Below are 20,321 nucleotides of genomic sequence, written 5' to 3' on the forward strand. Positions count from 1 at the left end.
GTAGCACAGACAACAACACCCCCTCACCCGTTCTCTTAAAGGTATACACCCATTACAACGTTTAAAAGATAATAACTAAATGATTAAAAATAGGTTAAAAGATGGGGCACTGCCCCCTGGTTGACTTGACTGCAAACTTGAATTCAGGTCCGGCTTAATTCTGGTCTGCAACACTCACTTTTCACAATCCAGTAATCTCCTGATAGATAAAATCAAGCCTCACTCTACATATATTTTAATCTCAATTATCATATTTTACTCGGAAATACTTCACATTACAGAAGTAAAATATGTTACAAATTCATGTTGACAAAGAATCCAAATTATGGAAGATATTCTGAGTGAAAAATATCTAAAACACTCTTTTTAAGTCACAATTTTTCTTGTTCTCATTCAGGTACATCTCAACAGTAACATATCAATATGGATAAGTTCCATATGATGGCCCAGATCCTCCAGTCCAACCAAGAGTATTTTATGAATGGTTTATGTGGCATTATGTCCCTGGCAATTCTACACATCTTTCGAATTCAACTGCCCTTGTATACCTGAATATAACTACTCCTGTGGCATTAGTATCAATGATAGTGGAGGAGTGGAAATGTCCTGTGATACATGTGTGTTTCTATATCACAACGGTCACTCATTGCACCAACTGTATGGATGGTAAAAGCTTCTTGTGTGCCTACAGTATGGACCTGGATATGACTGAGTTTGGAAAAAATGTGAGTGGACATGGACTGTCACGAGAGGAACTCCTATGAACGCTTGCCAAAATTACATGTAAGCATATTTTTGATTGTCAGCACATTGTATCAAGAGAAGCAGCCACCAGATGCACACAGTGTATTTCACAGATATTCAAGAACTCCAAAATACAAATTTTTCTGTCTGGAGAAAAAAAGGTCTCTGAATTTGCTAATGCCAGCCTAAAATTATAGCTCCGTTCCAAAATCAAGAGAGTTGGCTAACCATCATGTAATCTCATAAGTGACTTTTATAAGATATTAGATGTAGATGCTCCATATGGGAGACTTGACTCACATTTGCTTTTAATAAAGTTTGACATTGGAGGTTCGATGTGCATGGCAAGCTCTGCGCACTTTGCTGGTTTTAACACTATTAATGTCATAAACTGGTGAGATTCGATACACTCTGTTCCACGACTGTCCTCAGGCTCAGGAGACATTAAAAAACACTTACGTGCTCAAGTTGACACCCCACCCCCGAGACACCGAGCCTGGGAGTCGGTTTGGTCAGAGAAAATAGGGAAATTCTGAGGGAAATTTTCAACATGTCGGTAATGCTGACGAAGGTCGTTGCTGACTGACTTGGAGGATCTTGCTATAATACATCAAACGATCACTGTCACGGAGACTAAATATATTTGTATCGGTTTATCGAGGTGGTTACAAGAGTGGGGGATGTTGAGAAACGGATCAATTATCTGGAGTCATCAGAGAAGGAATTAGCTGCTAATCCGCTAGCAACCAAGGTGTATTTGGAGCATGTCTGGGAGAAGTTGGAGGACTTGGAGAACTGTAGCTGGTGGAATAATGTCCGTATTGTTGGAATTCCTGAGGCCGAAGAGGGTCAGGATATGGTGAAATTTCTAGATGGGCTCTTTCTGAGCTGGAAATGGAGCGAGCTCGCAGGGTTCTATTTCGGTGATCCGCTGAGGGAAACAGGCCCCGATCAATTCTGGCCAAATTTCTGAGATCATCTGATAAAAATCTTGTGTTACGCAAGACGAGGAGTAAAGGAAGGCTTTCCTGGAAGAACCACAGCATTTTCTTGTTCCCAGACTTTGCAAATTCGACAAGAATGATTCAAGGAATGCAAGAAACTCTTACATCAACGTAAGGTCACTTTTGCACCGATGTTCCCAGCCAAATTGAAAATAGATGCAAAGGATGGCCGTAAAATTTTCACATGTCCCCAGCAAGCGATGTCCTTCATAAAGTCAATGGAGTGAGTAAGTTACTATGTGGTACTCACATTGCAGCTGTGTGGACTGCTCACTGAACATTCACTTGACTGTCCCAGGAAACTGAGCACATTTTTTGTTTCTTTTCGTGCTGGACCGTCAAGCGGCTGGAGTTTGATTTGTGAATTAACACTCCTTTTGGACAGTTGTTTGGATGAATCTGCATGTTCTTTGTGTTTATTCCGCCTATTGGCTGGAGTTTGTTTTAGAGATGATCTTTTGTTGTGTTATTCTGTCTCACAAAATGTATATAGAAACACCAGAATTGAGCAATACAACGACAAAGTTATCACGGGGCTCTCGTAAGCATACATGGACTGTTTGAGTTTAGAGGGATGGACGCTGGCCCGAGTAAGAGCAGAGGACTCATTATGCTGATAAGTAAACATCTACAATTCAAATGTCTCAAACAGATGAAAGATAAATAAGTCATTATTGTTTTAGCTGAAATTGTTATTTTGGTTCATATTTATGTACCTAACGTTGATGATCAGGGCTTTTTTTTCTCAAGCCCGGATCAGTTTGTTTCTTAAAAAAGACAAAGATCCAAGCGAGTGTAAGAGTTACCGTCCAGTTTCCCTGATCCAGCTAGACATTAAATTATTGTCAAAAATGTTGGCTGATTGAGTAAAGTTATGACATCTCTTATACACATAGATCAGGTGGGGTTTATTTGGGCCCGTAACTCTTCTGATAACATTAGTTGTTTCATTAATGTCATATGGGCAGTGGGAACAATCAGACTCCGGTCGCTGCCATCTCGCTTGATGCCAAAAAAGCTTTTGATATGATAGAATGGAATTATCTTTTTTATAATTTTGGAAATGTATTGGTTTGGGAATACTTTTATTGGGTGGATTAAGTTATTTTATTGACACCCGGTGGTGGCGGTTTCAAATGAATGGATTAATTTCAGATTATTTTACTCTGGATAGGGGCACCTGGCAGGGTTGCCCTCTTTCCCCCTTATTGTTCTGTCTTGCCCTGGAACCAGTAGCGGCTGCAAAAAGAAAGGAGGTTGGTTTTCCAGGGGTGGCGGAAGGTGTGGTGCATATACTTTTGCTTTACACAGATTATATTTTAGACCAATACAGACTAAATTGGTCTAAAGCTGAAGCTTTGGCTCTGACAGCGTACTGTCCAGTAACGGATTTTCAGCCAGGCACCTTCCTGTGGCCCAAAAAGGGAATTAAGTATTTGGGTATTTTATTCCATTATGCAAGTTTATTTTGACTCTTTGATATAAAAGGTTTTTGAGCAATGTGGGCAGGTGGGCTTCATTGCATTTATCTATGACTGGAAAGGTTAATGTTATTAAAATTAATTGTATTCCAAAATTCATCTACCTGCTAAAGTCTCTCCCTATAGATGTCTCTCTCTCTCTCTCTCTCTCTCACTCTTATTTCAAGCAATTTGATAACACAGTGAATTCCTTCATTTGGAATGGTAAGCATCCCTGATTGCGTGCGCTTCAGTGAGTTACATAGGCCGATTGTTGTTGAGCTAGTTTGTTTTATTATTATGCATTCAGTCTCAGACATTTGGCTACTTGGTCACTTCCACCTGAGAGAGCCCCTCCCTGGTTTTGTATTGAACAGGAAGTTCTTGATCCTATCTTGCCATTGCAAAGCCTTTCTATCAAACTAACCGGAGAAGTGAAGTTACACCCCATTATCTTTCATTTTGCATGCAGTATAGACAAAAGTGTTCAGAATGTTTAATTCAGACCTTTATTTAAATATTGCTTTGAGCATATGGCTGAACCCAAAATGATGTATTGATAAGTCCCCTTTCAGATGGACAGAGTGGATTGTGAGGGAGATTAATATGCTCGGTGACCTATATAAGAGTTGAGTGTTGAGATCATTTGAAAATATGGTTCAACATTTTGGGATTCCCAGGTCTCAATTCTTTAGGTATTTACATCTGCGCCATCTGCTCTGTACTATTTTTGGGAGTAGTATACACCCCCTAAAGCGGCAGACACTCTGGAAGTGGTCATTACTGCCTTTGGAAAAGGTCATGAGGCATCAGTGAATTATTCCCTGCTAATTCAGAGTCTGGGGGACGGAGCTTCAACTTCTCTTAAGAGATTAGGGAGAAAGATTTAAACTTGGTATTGGAGGAGGGAGTGTGGGCTAGGATTCTAAAAAAAACATCAAGTCTGCATCTAGAGAGTGCAAGAGTGTGCCTTATGCAATTTAAGATTTTACATGGATTCTATTGGACCTCCTCTAGATTGAATAGTGTTGGTCTTAAAGACACACCTACCTGCTGGCAATGCCAATCAGAAGATTATTTCTTCCATGTTTTTTTGTGGTGGGTTAAGATCCAAGAATTTTGGTTGAGGGTTCAGAGTTTTATATGTGACGTTTTGGGTACTCAAATTGCATTTTGCCCCAGACTCTTTATTTTAGGCAATGGGGCAGTCATTAATATAGGGGATACATAGGTAAGAAATTGGGTTCTAGCCAGTGTTATGATCGGCAGATAGATTATTCTTAGGGAATGGAGGTCAGCTGGAGTGCCCTCATTTCCGGAGTGGTGCACGGAGATGGGCAGGGTGGCAGCATTTGAAGAAATGTCAGATGAAAGGCTAGGCAACTTGGGGGTATTTAATAGGAAGTGGGGCAATTATTTGACCTTTTTGGAAGGCTTTCAGGGAGCGACTGTGGAGAGGGATTTATAGTTTTAAATGTGTGTGATTATTATTTTATTTAGATTTTATATATATATATATATATATATATATATATTTTATATATATATATATATATATATATATATATATATATATAATTTTATTTCCATATAATAAAAAGTGTTAATCAATAAAAATACATGTTGACGTTAGCATTTGGGTCCATGTTACATGCTAATGCTAATTTATTTATAATCAAAACTTCTCTTGTTTTTTTCCCATCATCTTGAAGTTATTTTTCACTGAGCTTGTCTCAATACGTTTTGGAATTTTGTTCTCAACAAAGTATGCAGTGCTGCCTTAGAATGAGGTATATTAGAAGGCAGTATACTTAAGATGGCTAACTTTTGGAACAGACTTCACTAGATTTTTGAATAGAGCACATTTGTAGACTAACAAACAAAATTTGGACCGCTATATTCTAATCAGATGAACTTGTACAACAAAATATAAGTCAAACTGAAAATAAAGTGACTAAATGTATGTTTTGTGTGTCAAGTTTTTGTCTTCTAAATTGTCCAGGCGTTTGGATGTTTGTTTTTGCTGATCATCACAATCGTTGCATTCTTAAACTGAGAGATTTGCCCTGCTTTACCCAGGCTTCCTTCCTCAAAACAAAATACTGGTCCCACTACGCAGACATAGTGCGCAAAATTTTTGATGAGACGTGCACGGAACATGCTAAAGGTCACACCAAGGTTTGCATCCAGCAATACTTTAAGGGTATTTTTGGCAAGATTCAGATCTTCCATGATTATCCCGATGAAGATAAAAGCAAAGATGAACAGGATAAACCACCTACTGATGAAGATAAACTGCACTCATAAACAGGATCCCGTGAATAAGGTGCAATGGAACTGGCACATGTGCAAACGTGAGCGGAGTACAAGAAAGCCTGGACAAAATGGTGATTGTAGCATGAAAGCTAATTAAAATCCAAATGGAGCCTGTGATAAAACTGATCTTGGTGCAACACAAAATGGCTTGAAGAATGGTTATTTAAATGCAGGCCAAAATTGAAATTGGCCAAAGTCAATTGGACAAGGGAAATCATGTTAGTTTTAACAGGCCAAAATGGTTATACAAATAGTGATACCACACAAAATACTAGCATGAATCAGTAAAGATACATGAATGGTGGTGCCCCTTCTCCAAGCAGTGCTCAAAAGAAATCACTGTCAGTGAATTACAGTAAAGTCTGAGAATGTAGCGGCTAAAGGCTAACGCTAAGGACCCGGGAAATCACTTGATGAGTGCAGTTTCCATTCTTGTGTTTTATGTGTTTTATGTGTTTCCTATTGAATCAGGAAGTGACTAAGGGTTCTTCCCTATTAGTTAAATTGTCAATAGCCTTTTGTTTACATCACAGCCATGAACCACGATTGTCTATTTGCTATTGCTAGTCTGAGTCGTATTCTACACATCATATTTTTGGATACACCTGTGAATTCAAGTAATGTTTTGATTTTCAATTCAAAGAAACACTGTGATTTTTAAATGTGTATATCTGCTTAATGATAATTTTATTGATATGCGTACTTGAGCATGTAGATGGTGTCAAAGCTAATTGACACATAAAAAAATTAAATAAAAGCCACAAAATGTTAGCTTGGAAGCAAATAATCACATTAATATTGAGGAAACCTAAATATTTTATCACCAGTTTGCTTTAAGCTTGTTTGGCCATTAAAAATATTGTATATGCTTGTACACGAAATAATATATATGCTTGTTCAAAATAACAACTTCGAAAAGGATGCTCCATTTCCTAATTTCAGGGATTTTCATTAGCTGCTTATATTTACAACATTAAAAAAAATTATCATATATTAGATCAAATGACCTCACTTCAGACATTACACACAATGGAACAGGACATTTTGCAGTGCTTAGTGACAAACAGGTATTTAGGAACGTCCTGCAGTAAATGTTGATGCTATTTTGTGTTTTGGAGAAAAGTAAATCAAAGGAGCCTTTTACCACGTTGACCCTTTAGCCTCGTTGTACCGAATTCATCTGTCTTCAGTCCAAAAATGTCTAACAATGAACAAAATGCTCTTATAGACAATGCTGTTTTACTTTGTGCCACTAGAAGGCACAACACGTCTGACCTCAGCCAGCCTTAGCATTCATTTTGTAAGCGTTTGAAATTAGCAAAAGCAAATATAACACATATGTGACTAACCAAATTTTGTTTATGATAATGATATGATATTTTTAAAGTATAATAATAAAAACTTGAATTTGTATATGAGGTGTATTTGAAAAAACATTATTGTAGTTGCATCACATATTATAAAATATTGCATCTTTCTGCTATAGATGTGTTAGATAAACTGGTAGTAGTCTTAATAAATTCATTATTTTGCAATTAATGCAAATGTGTAAATACATTTGTTCTCCAACATAAATTATATGTTTAAAAAAATATAATTAAAATCGAAATTTAATACATCCAGAAAATAAATCCTGAATCAGCATGCTCATTCGACTGTTGATAGCATTCTTGTAATTAATGTAATCCATGTTTTGTTAGATAAACCTACACAGTAAATAAGCTGGTTAGCCTGAAACTGAACTCATAAGTCATCAACATTGCTTTGTGTGACAGGGAGGAGTACATGGTTGTTAGTCAAGCAGCAGCTGTTGTCTGTAGAGCAGAATCTCTCACTGGTGTTGGGGGTTGGTGGCTTGTCTTTGTTGAAGAAGTCTTTTCTCTCGCTTCTTTTTCTTAAAGGTATATTTTGCCAAAAATGACAAAATTATCCTCATTTACTCAACACTATGTCCTTCCAAACCCATATGACTTTGTTTCTTCTATGGAACATAAAAGGAGAAGTTTTGCCAAATGTTAAAGCTGCTTTTCTCCATGCAATGAAAGTGGATTGTGACCATGGGCTGCAAAACTCAAAGGACAAAAAACCATAACAGTACCATAAAAGTAGTCCATACAGCTGGTACACTATATTCCAAGTCTTCTGAAGCCCTATGATAGCTTTGTGTCTCGGAGGTCGAAATACAAGGCGTTATTCATAAAAACAAAATCTTATTTGTGAAAAAGTTACTCAAAAAGTAATCCAAAAAGTAAATTACTAATTAGTTCCCTGCACTGTGTTCCCAATTATAAGGCATGTGAGTATTCTGATCTTATCATTAATTCCATACACATTTTCCAACTCCAAACCATATAAACTTGAATGGTTAATGGAGTCAATATTTTTCAGGTGGAATGTATTTGTGTTATGAGGGAGTGTGTGGTGAACGTGACTAACACCTTATATCAAGGTGTGCATAATTATTAGGCAGCTTCATTACCTCAGGTAAAATGGGCCAAAAAAGAGATTTAACTGATACTGAAAAATGTCAAATATTGTAAAATGCATTTCAGATGGATGCAACACTCTTGAAATAGCTAAACTATTGAGGTGTGACCACCGGACAATTAAACATTTTGTTGCGAATAGTCAACTGGGGCACAAAAAACACATGGAGAAGAAAAGGCACAAATTATCTGCAAAAGACTTGAGAAGAATTAAACTTGAAGCTACCAGGAACCCATTATCCTCCAGTGCCACCATATTCCAGAACTGCATCCTACCTGGAGTGTCCAGAAGTACAAGGTGCCAAGTGCTCAGAGACATGTCCACCACTGAAAATATTCACAAGTTGAAGCATCAAGATTGGGCAAAGAAATACATGAAGACAGATTTTTATGGACCGCTGAAATGAGAGTGACTCTTGATGGACCAGATGGGTGGGCCCGTGGCTGGACACAAGGTGGAGGAGGGGTACTGGTGTGGGCTGCTATCATTAAGGATGAGGTAGTTGGACCTTTTCGAGTTAAAGATGGACTGAAACTCAACTCTCAAACCTACTTCCAGTTTCTGGAAAGTACTTTCTTCAGGCAGTGTTACAGGATGAAGTCCTCAGCATTCAAGAAGGCCATGATCTTTATGCAGGACAGTGCTCCATCACATGCATCCAAGTACTCTACTGCTTGGCTTGCCAGCAAGGGCCTCAAAGATGCCCAAAAAATGACTTGGCCCCCCCTTCCTCACCTGACTTAAATCCTACTGAGAACTTGTGGGCTCTTCTCAAATGCTTGAGAATAATAACATTTTGGATTGACTGAGAGCATTGTGTTTGTTCAACAATAAAAGGAATCCTGAGGAACACAATTTGACTAATAATTGAGCATGCAGTGCAAATTTTGTAATCAGATTACACTACTTGTTATTTAATGGAAAATGTCCTCACTAATTACTTTTAAGTTACTTTCTAAAACACTTTTCTCCACAATAAATTGAAAATGTCTATTTTTCCTTGTTTATTTTCTCGCAGGTCACAAACCAGCAACAGGCGTTTCTCCCTTACAATGAGTAAGGTGATGTACACCCTTCAGCTATCACATAAATGACCTGTATATGAACACAATTAATGTTTTAAATCTATTCCACATAAATGTTATTTTAGAAAAATATGTGAATTAATTTAAAGTCTGTAACTGTAATCAGTTACAAGAATTTTAAATGGAATGAGTTACACTACTTTTGACTAAAAAAGTAATTGGATTACAGTGACTAATTACTTGATCAAATTAAACCCAACACTGGTTATGTCACACGCGAAAAAACCAATGCATTTGGCATAGTCGAAATCAAACCTGCCGTAACGCAACTTCATGCTCCATTTTTTAATATGTGTACATGTGCAAATGAGATTTGAGAGCTTTGGCACATTTCAGCAAGTAATGACATAAATAACACTTTCGACACAACGCTGTCATTTGGCTACAGAACACTTGGAGTATAATGTAGCGCACAAGTCATATGGGATAATTTTATGGTAATGATCTCTTTTTTTAGAGCTTGGCGGCCTCTGGTCACCATTCACTTTCATTATATGGAGAAGAGCAGCCACAGAGTCTGCTAAATCCTCTTATTGTGCTCCACGGACTAAAAAGAATGTCATATGAGTTTGGAACAACGTAATTCAGAGTATATGTATACATTTTTAGGTGGATTTGCCCTTGAAAAGCTGCAGTTATCTTCCGTTCTCCAACATAAACAGCCTTCCATCATGTCTGTGCTTTAGTAGGTCAAACAGCATCATGATCTGTGTTTAATCTAATATGCTGCATATATGTGTCACTGCTCTTCTAGCAGAGTGATTACTCTGGCCCATTTTTTACTCTCACTTTCTCGTTATCACTGTTTTGTCTGTCACCTTTGGGTCCTTTTTTGCAGCAGTGCCTGCATTTGGTCTTACTTCCTTTACAGTGTTGACTAAAGAGACAGAGAGACAGAAGGCCAAACCTCAAATGGTGTAAGAGAGCGAGGGAGAGGGAGACAGAAGAGAGATTGGAGGAGGGGAATAGCACAGGAAGGGAGGGAGGAATTTGATGACAGAGTTGCGAGGCAAACCAGGGATCACATGAGCAGGGATCTGTTTACAAACTGAAACTGTGCGGCCGGGAAAGAGAAAGAGACGCAGAGCAACTAACCTTCTTGGAGAATATTCCAGACAGCCGTTACCTCGATCCCAAGGCCCTTATGTTTTTGGCAAGGATATTTGAAGAATGAGCTGAGGACTTTGTGTTTTTCGAGTTTCTTGATGGAAGGATTGAGAGAGCAGATGGTTTTAGGTGGAGAGAAAAAATACTCCCCCACACAGGCAGACACACACACATAAACACTCCAGAGATAAAGAAGCTTGATGCTGTTGAGAATTGTGTGTGTGACTGTGCTCTTTTGTTTCTCTGAAGGGCCTGTTTTCTGATAAATGAATATAGCTCAGAAAACCTCAACATCGAGGAAGAGGAACTAGAATAAAGAACAAGGACATCAAAGAGGGGCAAAGCACACCTAAGTCTTTTGCAATAAGGCTTTAAGGGTAAACAAAGGCAGTTTTCCTAAGGATTCTTGCTGTAGATGTCTTTTTTTTGTATGTATCACTCTATATTTTGGGATTTTTAGTGGTCACTAAACAACCATATGGAGGAATTATCAAGGAATTAATTTACTTTTGTATATGACATCACAAAACAATCAGATTTGAAGTGCCATTCAGCCGCATATGGACTCATTCTTGAAGACAAGAGGAATATCAAGGGCAAATTATGCTCCCTTTGTCTTTGTAACAAAGCACCTTGTGCATATTCACATCACTGGAGCCAAAAAGTGATTGGAAGCTTTTGTTCTTCTATACTGACGTCATAACATTGGTATGAATGAAGGAATAATTGAGCTATAATCAAGATGGCACACAGTCTCATTTAGACCCATTGACCTACAACTGCTTTGAGTGCATTGTAGAAAATTGTCTCGAAAAAGGTTTTGGTTGCATCCCCAGCCCCCGCATTGCCTGTTCCTGACAAGCATTGAGTTTGCAGCACCAGTGTTTGGAGTCACATGCAACCATTCCAATGGTGTAACGGTGAGTGGCCTTTCCAAAATGTCTCAGCTGAACTTGAGTTTTTTCGTTTTCTCCCCAGCATTAGTCCTTGAAGTGGTATTGCTCAGGATGTTGAAACCAGTTGGAAGAAGTTGATGTGTTTGCAACCAAAGGCAACTATTCATAAAGGTCAAGAGCAGACTGTCAGGATTGTGGAACTATTCTTGCAATGTGCAGGCTGTTTTTAACAACCCGTATGTTGTGGGCCTTTTGCTCTTCTGAAAATGTATGGATCTACATTTTATGTTTGATTTTTAGACATATTAACGGATTGAGCTCATTGATTGCACTGTAACATAATAGTGCAACGACAACAATAATAATGCACAGTAAGTATTTGTACTTTTTTGTTAGTGGTTTTTGTCATCAATGACAATACCATGTTTTCTGTAGACAAAACATGGCAATATTAGGATGTTATTTTAAGGACATTGTACTCCATGTACTGCATACACATTGTATATTAACATGTTATTCATTCACTACCATTGTATACTGTATATTAAAGAACCATGGTATTGCCATTACATTTCAACACTGAACCATGGAACTGTCACAGTCCTTATTTGAGCGGGCAATAATAATAATAATATTTATAATAGTTGTAATTCAGCACAATTGTGTTTTTTTAATATTCTTAAGAACTGAGATTTTTCACCTCTGCATATGGAAAAACATATTTATTATGTTTATTATTATTTCACAAAAATTGTATACAGTTTATAAAAAATGTGTCTCTGCATATGGCAACACATAATAATAATCAAAATGATAATAATAATAATAAGATTAATTCAGCACAATATGATTCAGTTTCATTAATGTTCAAGAAGTGAGATCTTTCGCCTCTGCATATGGTAAAACATTATTATTATTATTATTGTCCAACAAAAACAATGTTCAGTTTTATTAAAACTTTAAAGAACTTAGATATTTTGCCTCTGAAAAATTTTGATTTTTACTACTACTTATATTATTAGTAGTAAAGAACTGACTCTTATTTTGCTGAGTTATATTTATTATTGTTATTATCTAAAATAGTATTTAATTTTGTAAACATTTAAAAGAACAGATATTTTGCCTTTGCATATGGCAAAACATATAAATAATAATAATTCAGCAAAATAGTCAGTTCTCTTAATATTTAAAAAAACTGAGACATTTTCGCCTCTGCATGTAGCAAATACTAATTCCCCATTTGCCCACCCCATCAGAATGACACAAGCTTACATTAATCTCAGTGCAAGCTCCCCCCTCCACATAAGCACCTTAGATGAACTATTATACAAATTCATACTTGGGGGATTCCTGCAAACACTACACATATTAACTCTTGCATTGACTGGGGAATATAAAAGGAGAACAAATTTGCAGTTACAAAACAGTAATGTATGAATAATGTGTACACTTATAGCACAGACACAACACGTTTGGCTTCCCTCAAGACCAGATGGTAGTTTGGATTTAACCCCACAGTTGTCCATATTTGTTTTGTATGTAGCTAATTACCCAGAATTCCCTCTGCAATAAGTGGCCTTTGTGAAGCACTACATTCGTTCCGCTCAAATATGTTTCTGTTATGGGCGGTATGATTGAAGTTGCAATGGATTGCTGATTTAAAGGGATAATTCACCCTGATATGAAAATTCTGTAATCATTTACTCACCCTTATGACGTTCCAAACCCGTATGACTATGATTTAGAGTTGACTCAAGGATCCAATCACATTGGTTCTCGAGGTTACCGCTCACTGGAGAGGAAGATTATCAGTTAACAGCAACTTCAATTTTAGTTAGTTGCTCACCCAAAACTACTATATCACCGTGTCCTAACTACACGCGATGCCGCGACACGCGATAAAAGGTATCTTTTCCATGTTAATCAGAGTTTTTGTCCTAACCAGACGCGACGGCGACACGCGAAGTTTCTAATTTAGAAACGGTTCCTATTTCTGCGACGTCGCGGCTGACAGATCCGCCCACACAGAGATCTCATTGGATGGAAGTTCTGCGTGTCATGAATATTTAATCATCAAACATGACAACGAGGAACTGATTGTCGAAGTTCAAAGGCATTCAATTCTCTACGATAAATCCCACAAATACATCAGGAAAAAGGATTCCATCTGGAGAAGTATAGCTGAAGCATTGAATACACATGGTAAGTTAAGTTTAGACTTTCATCTACAGCGAATGAATGAATGAATGTAGCATTTAGATATAGTAGGCTACTAATGACGCATCAACCTGTGTAAAACAAATTCCGCTTTATTTTCAATGTAAAGTAGAGTGAATAGGCATGACGATTTGTGTCCCTGTATCCAGGGGTGTCATTCCAGACAATCTACTGAAATACAGGCAGGGTGGGGAGTCGCAATGACAATGACAGTAGTCCGAGCTGTGCACACTCGGCGCACAGAAGGCAGATCTGGCGCGCCAGCTCTGCTCGTAGTAGAGATATTCAGAGGTAGTCAGTATATTTTGTTAATGTTTTGATTTTTAATAATGTTATTTCTTGATTTTATTATGTCCTTACCCATTTCCAATCGCGAGTCGTGGTCGCGGGCCAGCAGTGCGCTTTCACAGAGAGACTCCGCCCACACGCTGTTCTGAATGGCTGTGATTTTTGATTGACGTGTGGCGTCTCACAGTCGCGTCGCGTCTAGTGTGGACAGACACACTTGCTGTCGCTGGAATTTGATCGCGTCGCGTGTAGTTAGGACACGGTGTATGACTTTAGAAGACTTGGAATATAGTGCACAATTTACATGGACTACATTTGTGATGCTTTAATGAAGCTTTTGCGTAATATCCGAACAGGGACATGCACAGACATTTGAGGGGCAGGGGCTCAAAACATTTTTGAGGGGCAGTCGCTTCAAAATCATTAGTCTGTGGTGGTTGGGGTCATTGGGAATACACAATCTCATTTACATTTATGCATTTGGCAGACGCTTTTATCCAAAGCGACTTACAGTGCACTTATTACAGGGACAATCCCCCCGGAGCAACCTGGAGTTAAGTGCCTTGCTCAAGGGCCCAACAGTGGCATCTTGGTTGTGCTGGGGCTTGAACCTCCAACTTTCTGGTCAGTAACCCTGAGCCTCAACCACTGAGCCACCACTGCCCCATTTCAACCAATAATACATTCAAAAGTTTTAGGTAACTTATTTATGACACTTATATAAATGTTGTAGGTAGCCCTGTTAATCTATGAAAATTGTGTTAAATAATTAGATTATTTTATATTCATAATTATTTTCCAAAATAATCTATCGCAATTGGGAAAGAGAATAAAAACAATTCACTTATTTTGCTTATATAGACGTGCGCAATGCACAAACAGTGAGGCAGAAATCCGAACTAAACGTTCTTAATTTAAAGAGTGCGTTTGTTTCGTCAGGCACGTGGCCCGCATCTGTTGCGAGAATGTGCATGTATTCTGAGACGCCTCTGTAACACACTTGAGTATTATTATAGTCATTTTAAAAGGTTATTAAATTCCATAATCAATGCATAGAAGTTTCAGCATAATATTGGCGCATTTTTACACCCCAAAATACTATTTTTAAGCATAAAAAAAAGTAATTTCTTTTGGGTGTGCAAGCTTTCATTTTAGTTGGCATTTGAGGGGCACCTCAGCAAAAGGGCAGGGGCTTGAACCCGACCCCTCTGCATATGCATTTTTCTGAATCTTGAAAGCTCAGACACATTACATTCTTTGAAGGAAATGTATCCTTTTGTCATATTGGTTTGGAACAACATAATGGTGAATAAATGATTACAGAATTGCCATTTTTGAGCGAACTGTTCCTTTAAATGTTTTTGTATGTGTCTAGGCTGCCTCTGTGGTCTAGGACTGCAGCATTCAGACTGTGATATGTCTGAAGAAGATATCTACCGCCTACCACTCAACATGTACGTCATTGTACTGGGCATAGGCATGTTCATCTTCATGCTCAGCGTAATCTTCTGCTGCTACCTGTTCAGGCAAGAACACATGCACCACACTCACACAATGCTTGTACCTGTTACACACATCAAACCTCTGGTCCTGTAAAGACATGTATAATCATACACACAGAACATATGTAAATGTTATCTAGAAGAATGTTATGTAAAGTGGCTCCAAATAGCTTACAGTATGTAATACAATGAAATGCATACATTATGTGGCTCTAGAGTACAAATACTTTGAGGCCACTGTACTGTATACAGTAGATTACAGAGAGAACATCCGAGGGAGGAAATGGTGCCGCAAAACGATTTACACAATCATAACATCTCTCTCTGATCTTTTGCTCCACCCACAGCAGTTGTTGCAGTTAAACTTGCATGCACATTAACTTAGGAAGTGTGGAGCCTTCTTTTCATTTTTTTCTTCTGTCTTCTACAGGTTGAAACGGCAAGGCACAAGGGAGCAGTACAGCTACAATGAGGTGGGCATGAAACAATAGAGCTGTTCAGGTTGTAGTTCAAAACACAGAAGAGAATTTGCATTGTCGAGCCATGTTTTTTTTTTAAAACACGGTGGCTTCAAATTTCACATAAGAAGTATGACTATGTGTAATTTATGTTGCAGAACAAAATGCCCAATTCTCTTCAAGTAATGTTTACCGCAGACCTAATTTTACTTGTAAATTGAAAAAAACCCATGAGGAAAAACCCATGGGAAATTCCTGAGGTAACCCATGGTAATAAACCTTCGGGGTTCTCCTACAAATTGACATCACGGCTGAACAGCTCTATACACAGAGTACATATGCACACAGTCTGTGCTATATTTATATCTAACAGCCTTTGCCAGCGTGATGATGAAATCCTATCTAACGGATGATCTTCATGATATTCTTCACCCATAAATAGATTCAGCATACAAGCATGACACAAGATATGCAACATTTGAAGTGAACCAAGTAGCACAAATATACCAGAAAGTATCACCTTGTAGTACCATGCAAAACCCTCATATACAATGGTATTTTCATGGTTCTCCAATGTATAAAAATATAGTATGTACTACATGCTATGCAGTATATAAGTACTATATAGTATATAATAGAGATAGACCGATATATCGGTTTTTACCAATTAATGCCGATAGTTGTTTTTTGGAACTATATTTATTTCCAAAAATCTTTGGCGATAGTTGCAGATAGTTTCATCATTACGTAATTTTTAAAAAAAGAGTCCCCGGGTGTGTTTAGGGCTTGTTTATACTTTAAAGTCTCGTGTTATGTACTAAATCATAAACTTTTTTCTGGTTATTTTGGTTGAACAATTAATTGCATCTGGTATTTTATTCATTTAGGACTCTTAGTCTTTTCCCACCATAATAAGGAAAGAATAAGGCCTTTTTTTTTTTACATTCTTTGAATCAATTTTAAAAACTATTGGCCAATGAATCTGTTATCGGCATTTCTCACCACCTTAGTTATCGGTATCGGCAAAATCCACTATCGGTCGACCTCTAGTATATAACAGAGTATATAATTTGAATATATTATGTTAGTAGTAACTAGTATATATTATATGCTGTATTATATACAGTATAGTTATTTTTCAGTTCCATGGTGTATCTGAATGGCTTACTTATAGTTCTCTCTGCATATTAAAATGGGAATGGAGGAAGTATTTTTTTGTTCTTCTTCTCCTTTTTTTGTTACATGAATAATTTAAAAAAGTAGACATAATAATCTATGACAATAGCTCAATTCTCATTGTCTAGGCTAGGAAAGGTTTGAGTTATGGGAAAATAACTTTTTGTTTGAAAATTGTTTGGATTCAGTGGTTGAAAATAAAATACATATTTTTATTTAATTTTATAGGTGGTGTTGAAAGGTGCTGGCAAGAAGCTAAGCCTGCTGGGAGTAAGTTTTTGGAAAATTTGGTCTAGTTGTATATGACAAATATTTTGACACTGTGGCTTTTTGTTTGTTTGAGGTATGTCTAATGCATTTCTTCCATTTACACATGAGTCATTCTCAGGAAATGGTGCCATTTATGCTTTTCTAACCTTTCAGTTACAAAAGTTACTGCTGAACATTTAACAAATCGTATTTCCCCCAACTAAGTCCCAAAAAAGCAGGGTTGTGGCTACCATAGACATTGGGGGACCATTATAGTGAGACGTGTCCCTGCAATATTCATATTAGTGATAATTATTGTTTTTCAATATTAATATATTACCCCAATGTATCCAAAATATGTTGTTACAGCCTTGCAAAGTACCAATGATTATTTTTCATTACTAACCCCAAGCCTAATCCTATTTCAAGTTTGGTATGTAAATACTTATAATTTGAATAGCGCATAAAATTCTGGTTCTGTCACATTATACAACACAAAATTGCCCACGACATTTCTCTTTCAAAATATGTTTTGTGCTAAGACTATTACATTCAAATGCTATCGAGATGAATAGCCGTGTAAAATGTTGAATAATGACCAAATAGCACCACACCACACCACGTTATTTTATTGACAGTATTCTTGTACCATGTGCCAAAAAATATTTTATGTAATTATGTTACATATTAACATTTATAAACACATTAACATTACCAGATTCAATATCCTTAAATCTGAATAAGACACATTTTTTGGCATATTTACACCTTATTTGTTATATCCACCATCAATGAATATTCATTTAAATCTGTGCATGTTACTAATATTTTATGACATTAACCAACAGTAAAATAAATGTTATGACATTGTGACCATTTTTATTCTTGGGTGAACTATCCCTCTCAGTCTTCAATTTATGTGGGTGTGAAAGAAAGATACTAAAATAGGTTTGTCTTCAATTTGATGCAGCAACCCTGTGCGGTGTGTCTAGAGGAATTCAAGACCAGAGATGAGCTGGGCGTGTGCCCATGTTCACACACCTTTCATAAGAAGTGAGTAATACTATTAGACAAGTGTGTATTCATTGGAGACATGTCACATTTGCTTATGCCTAGGCCTGTCTGGAATCTACACCTGCAAAATGACGCACATTCCCACCTCTTGCATGGTTGTTTAAGACCTCATGTGATCCAAATTGGAGTTTTAACAATAATCAAAATTGTGTTTTGGTGTCCATACCTTGTAGCTTTGAGGCCATCTATACTGTATGCTAGTGTACTCTAATGTGATCAATATCTAGGAATCAGAATACCATAGTGACTTAGAGTGGCCTCTTTTGACTTGGGCAACCACACAGTACGCCTTAGCAACCACAAAGCAACACCCTAGTGTTATGGCGGCAACTTTTGCATTGTCAAGTTTGGCAACAGAGTGGAACAATTGCGTTCCAGAATTAAACACCCATTCATTTTCATCATGGTGGAATACATTTTTAAACTACATCTTATAAACCTATAAAGACAGACCTATTGTGGGCTCTGAGGTTGTTCATCTATGTTATATACTTTTGTTGAAGCCATCAGTCTGTGTTATTTACTATCGCGTTTAATAGTGGAAATTATGGTGAAGAACTACACTACCCATGATCCTGCAGAGAAACATCCACCAATCAGAGAATTGCAGCAAACATACTGCAGCAAAAGAGCTCAGTGTTGACCGCTCACTCACATGATAAACTATGATGTAACTGAGTCTCCCTACACTCTTAAACTACTTATATTCTTGCATATAACTGAATACTTTGCAATAACTTGAAATATTTTGTTTCTATAATTACAATCAACAACTTTAAATCAGTAGTGTTATATTTTTTTCCATTGTATAATTCGATCATGTCATTCACAATGCTTCATGGGATTGTAGTTCATTCCTTTATAAAAGCTGTTACGTACAGAGAACCTTTGTTTTTCTCAGATTTTCGTAACTTTTCTTGCTTCAAAACAAAGATTGTAATGTTCGGATTTACCTCAGTGATGGTTTAGAACTCATTAATGAAGGATTTTATGAAATCCATATGGGAAAAATGCATGCAAAAAATACTACTGGTACCAGGACGGCCAAAAATGCAATGCCATTTCTAAAGAATTCTCTTGTGTTCTGCTATTTTAACATAACTTGCAGGTGCCTGCTTAAATGGCTCGAGATCCGCAGCGTCTGCCCTATGTGCAATAAGCCCATTATGCGTCAACAGAGTGCTGATACCCCACTAGGAGCGGAGGGGCTCCAGGACCCTGAAGAAGTGTGACCCCAGAAACTATATGGCCCATGGCCAGATTAACACTCACTAGTTCTGCAATTGTTGGAACATATATGATCTGCCTAGGCTCTCCAAAGCCACCTATATGCACCGCCACTGGGGACCCTGTGAACGCAAAAAAACAGAACGACAACATCAGCCTCCACTAGTGAATAAGTACTATATCGCCAGTAGCCAATGCAAGAATAATCTCCTATATATTGTGCCACAATATGGTTCTAAAGAGAGCAACACAACATGCATGCTTAGTAATGGACGTCGATATGAGAGGTAAATGTCTCAGGAGTTTGCCTCAGGGGATCTAACAACCAAGCAACAAAGAAAACATTGAACTTCAGCAATTAAACGTAGAAGGACAGACACATATACATGACAAATAGGGTGTAGGTGGTGCGCCGTCTATGTGACTGGTACTACAGGTCTTTTATGAAGATTGTGTGTAGTCCTTAATGAAATGTTAACTATATAATCAGTAACCAGCAGTTCTTATTCAATCTCGTGTTCATTGCTTGAATTTTTCCCTTTTCTTGTTATTTTGTATTGTTTGTTTTGGAATAAAATGTCATGGTTTTGTGGTTAACCCTCATTTTTGTATGTACAATGGTGTTCAAAACTCCACATGGAAAATCTGTGATTCTAATTTAACCCTCAAGAGACCGCAACATTTGTTCACAGCAAGTAAATACCTTTTTTTGTTTTTAATAAAAAATAATACTACACATAACTTTTTCACAGCAGTTTGTGTAGGAAAATGTTTAATTTTGAATGTTGTAACTTTATTCATTCATGTCACTTCAAAGCAAAATGTGCTTAAAAAGATTTCCCCAATAAACTGCCAAGTCACAAAATTTACCCCAAAACAAAATATGCTTATTTATTTAAATAATCAGAAAATGCATCATAATATTTTATGCTTGGGACTCTGAAGGTTAAACTTGTAAATAAAGCTTAAACATTTTGAAAAATAAACAAAAATAATTGTAATGCTGTCATTAAAGCATAATAAGACATTAA

The 20,321-nt window shown here is 37.2% G+C and overlaps 1 protein-coding gene across 4 annotated transcripts; it reads left to right on the plus strand.

Moving 5' to 3' along the window:
- Window positions 1-10,084: 10,084 nt before the first annotated feature.
- Window positions 10,085-19,887, plus strand: LOC127651603 (RING finger protein 122-like). 4 transcript variants are annotated; one of them, XM_052137512.1, is made up of 7 exons: window positions 10,085-10,580; window positions 11,040-11,123; window positions 14,980-15,130; window positions 15,537-15,579; window positions 16,969-17,010; window positions 17,960-18,042; window positions 19,172-19,887. In XM_052137512.1, exons 2-7 carry the CDS (start codon window positions 11,099-11,101, stop codon window positions 19,293-19,295), a joined length of 468 nt encoding a protein of 155 aa, XP_051993472.1. In that variant the 5' UTR covers window positions 10,085-10,580; window positions 11,040-11,098; the 3' UTR covers window positions 19,296-19,887. The 4 variants fall into 4 exon arrangements, with proteins under 4 accessions (XP_051993472.1, XP_051993474.1, XP_051993473.1 ...); XM_052137514.1 differs by lacking the exon at window positions 11,040-11,123 and adding an exon at window positions 11,182-11,470; XM_052137513.1 differs by having other exon boundaries at window positions 10,086-10,332; window positions 10,453-11,123.
- The last annotated feature ends 434 nt before the right edge of the window (window positions 19,888-20,321 follow it).

Source organism: Xyrauchen texanus, chromosome 11, assembly GCF_025860055.1.
Source record: "Xyrauchen texanus isolate HMW12.3.18 chromosome 11, RBS_HiC_50CHRs, whole genome shotgun sequence".
NCBI lineage: Eukaryota > Metazoa > Chordata > Actinopteri > Cypriniformes > Catostomidae > Xyrauchen > Xyrauchen texanus.

Bases quoted from the DNA above. Each gene is read 5' to 3' on its own strand.
- LOC127651603 (XM_052137512.1), top strand. From the start codon at position 11,099: ATGCAACCATTCCAATGGTGTAACG. The intron at 15,580-16,968 runs GTGGGCATGAAA...TTAATTTTATAG, and splicing joins AGCAGTACAGCTACAATGAG to GTGGTGTTGAAAGGTGCTGG. The intron at 17,011-17,959 runs GTAAGTTTTTGG...AATTTGATGCAG, and splicing joins AGAAGCTAAGCCTGCTGGGA to CAACCCTGTGCGGTGTGTCT.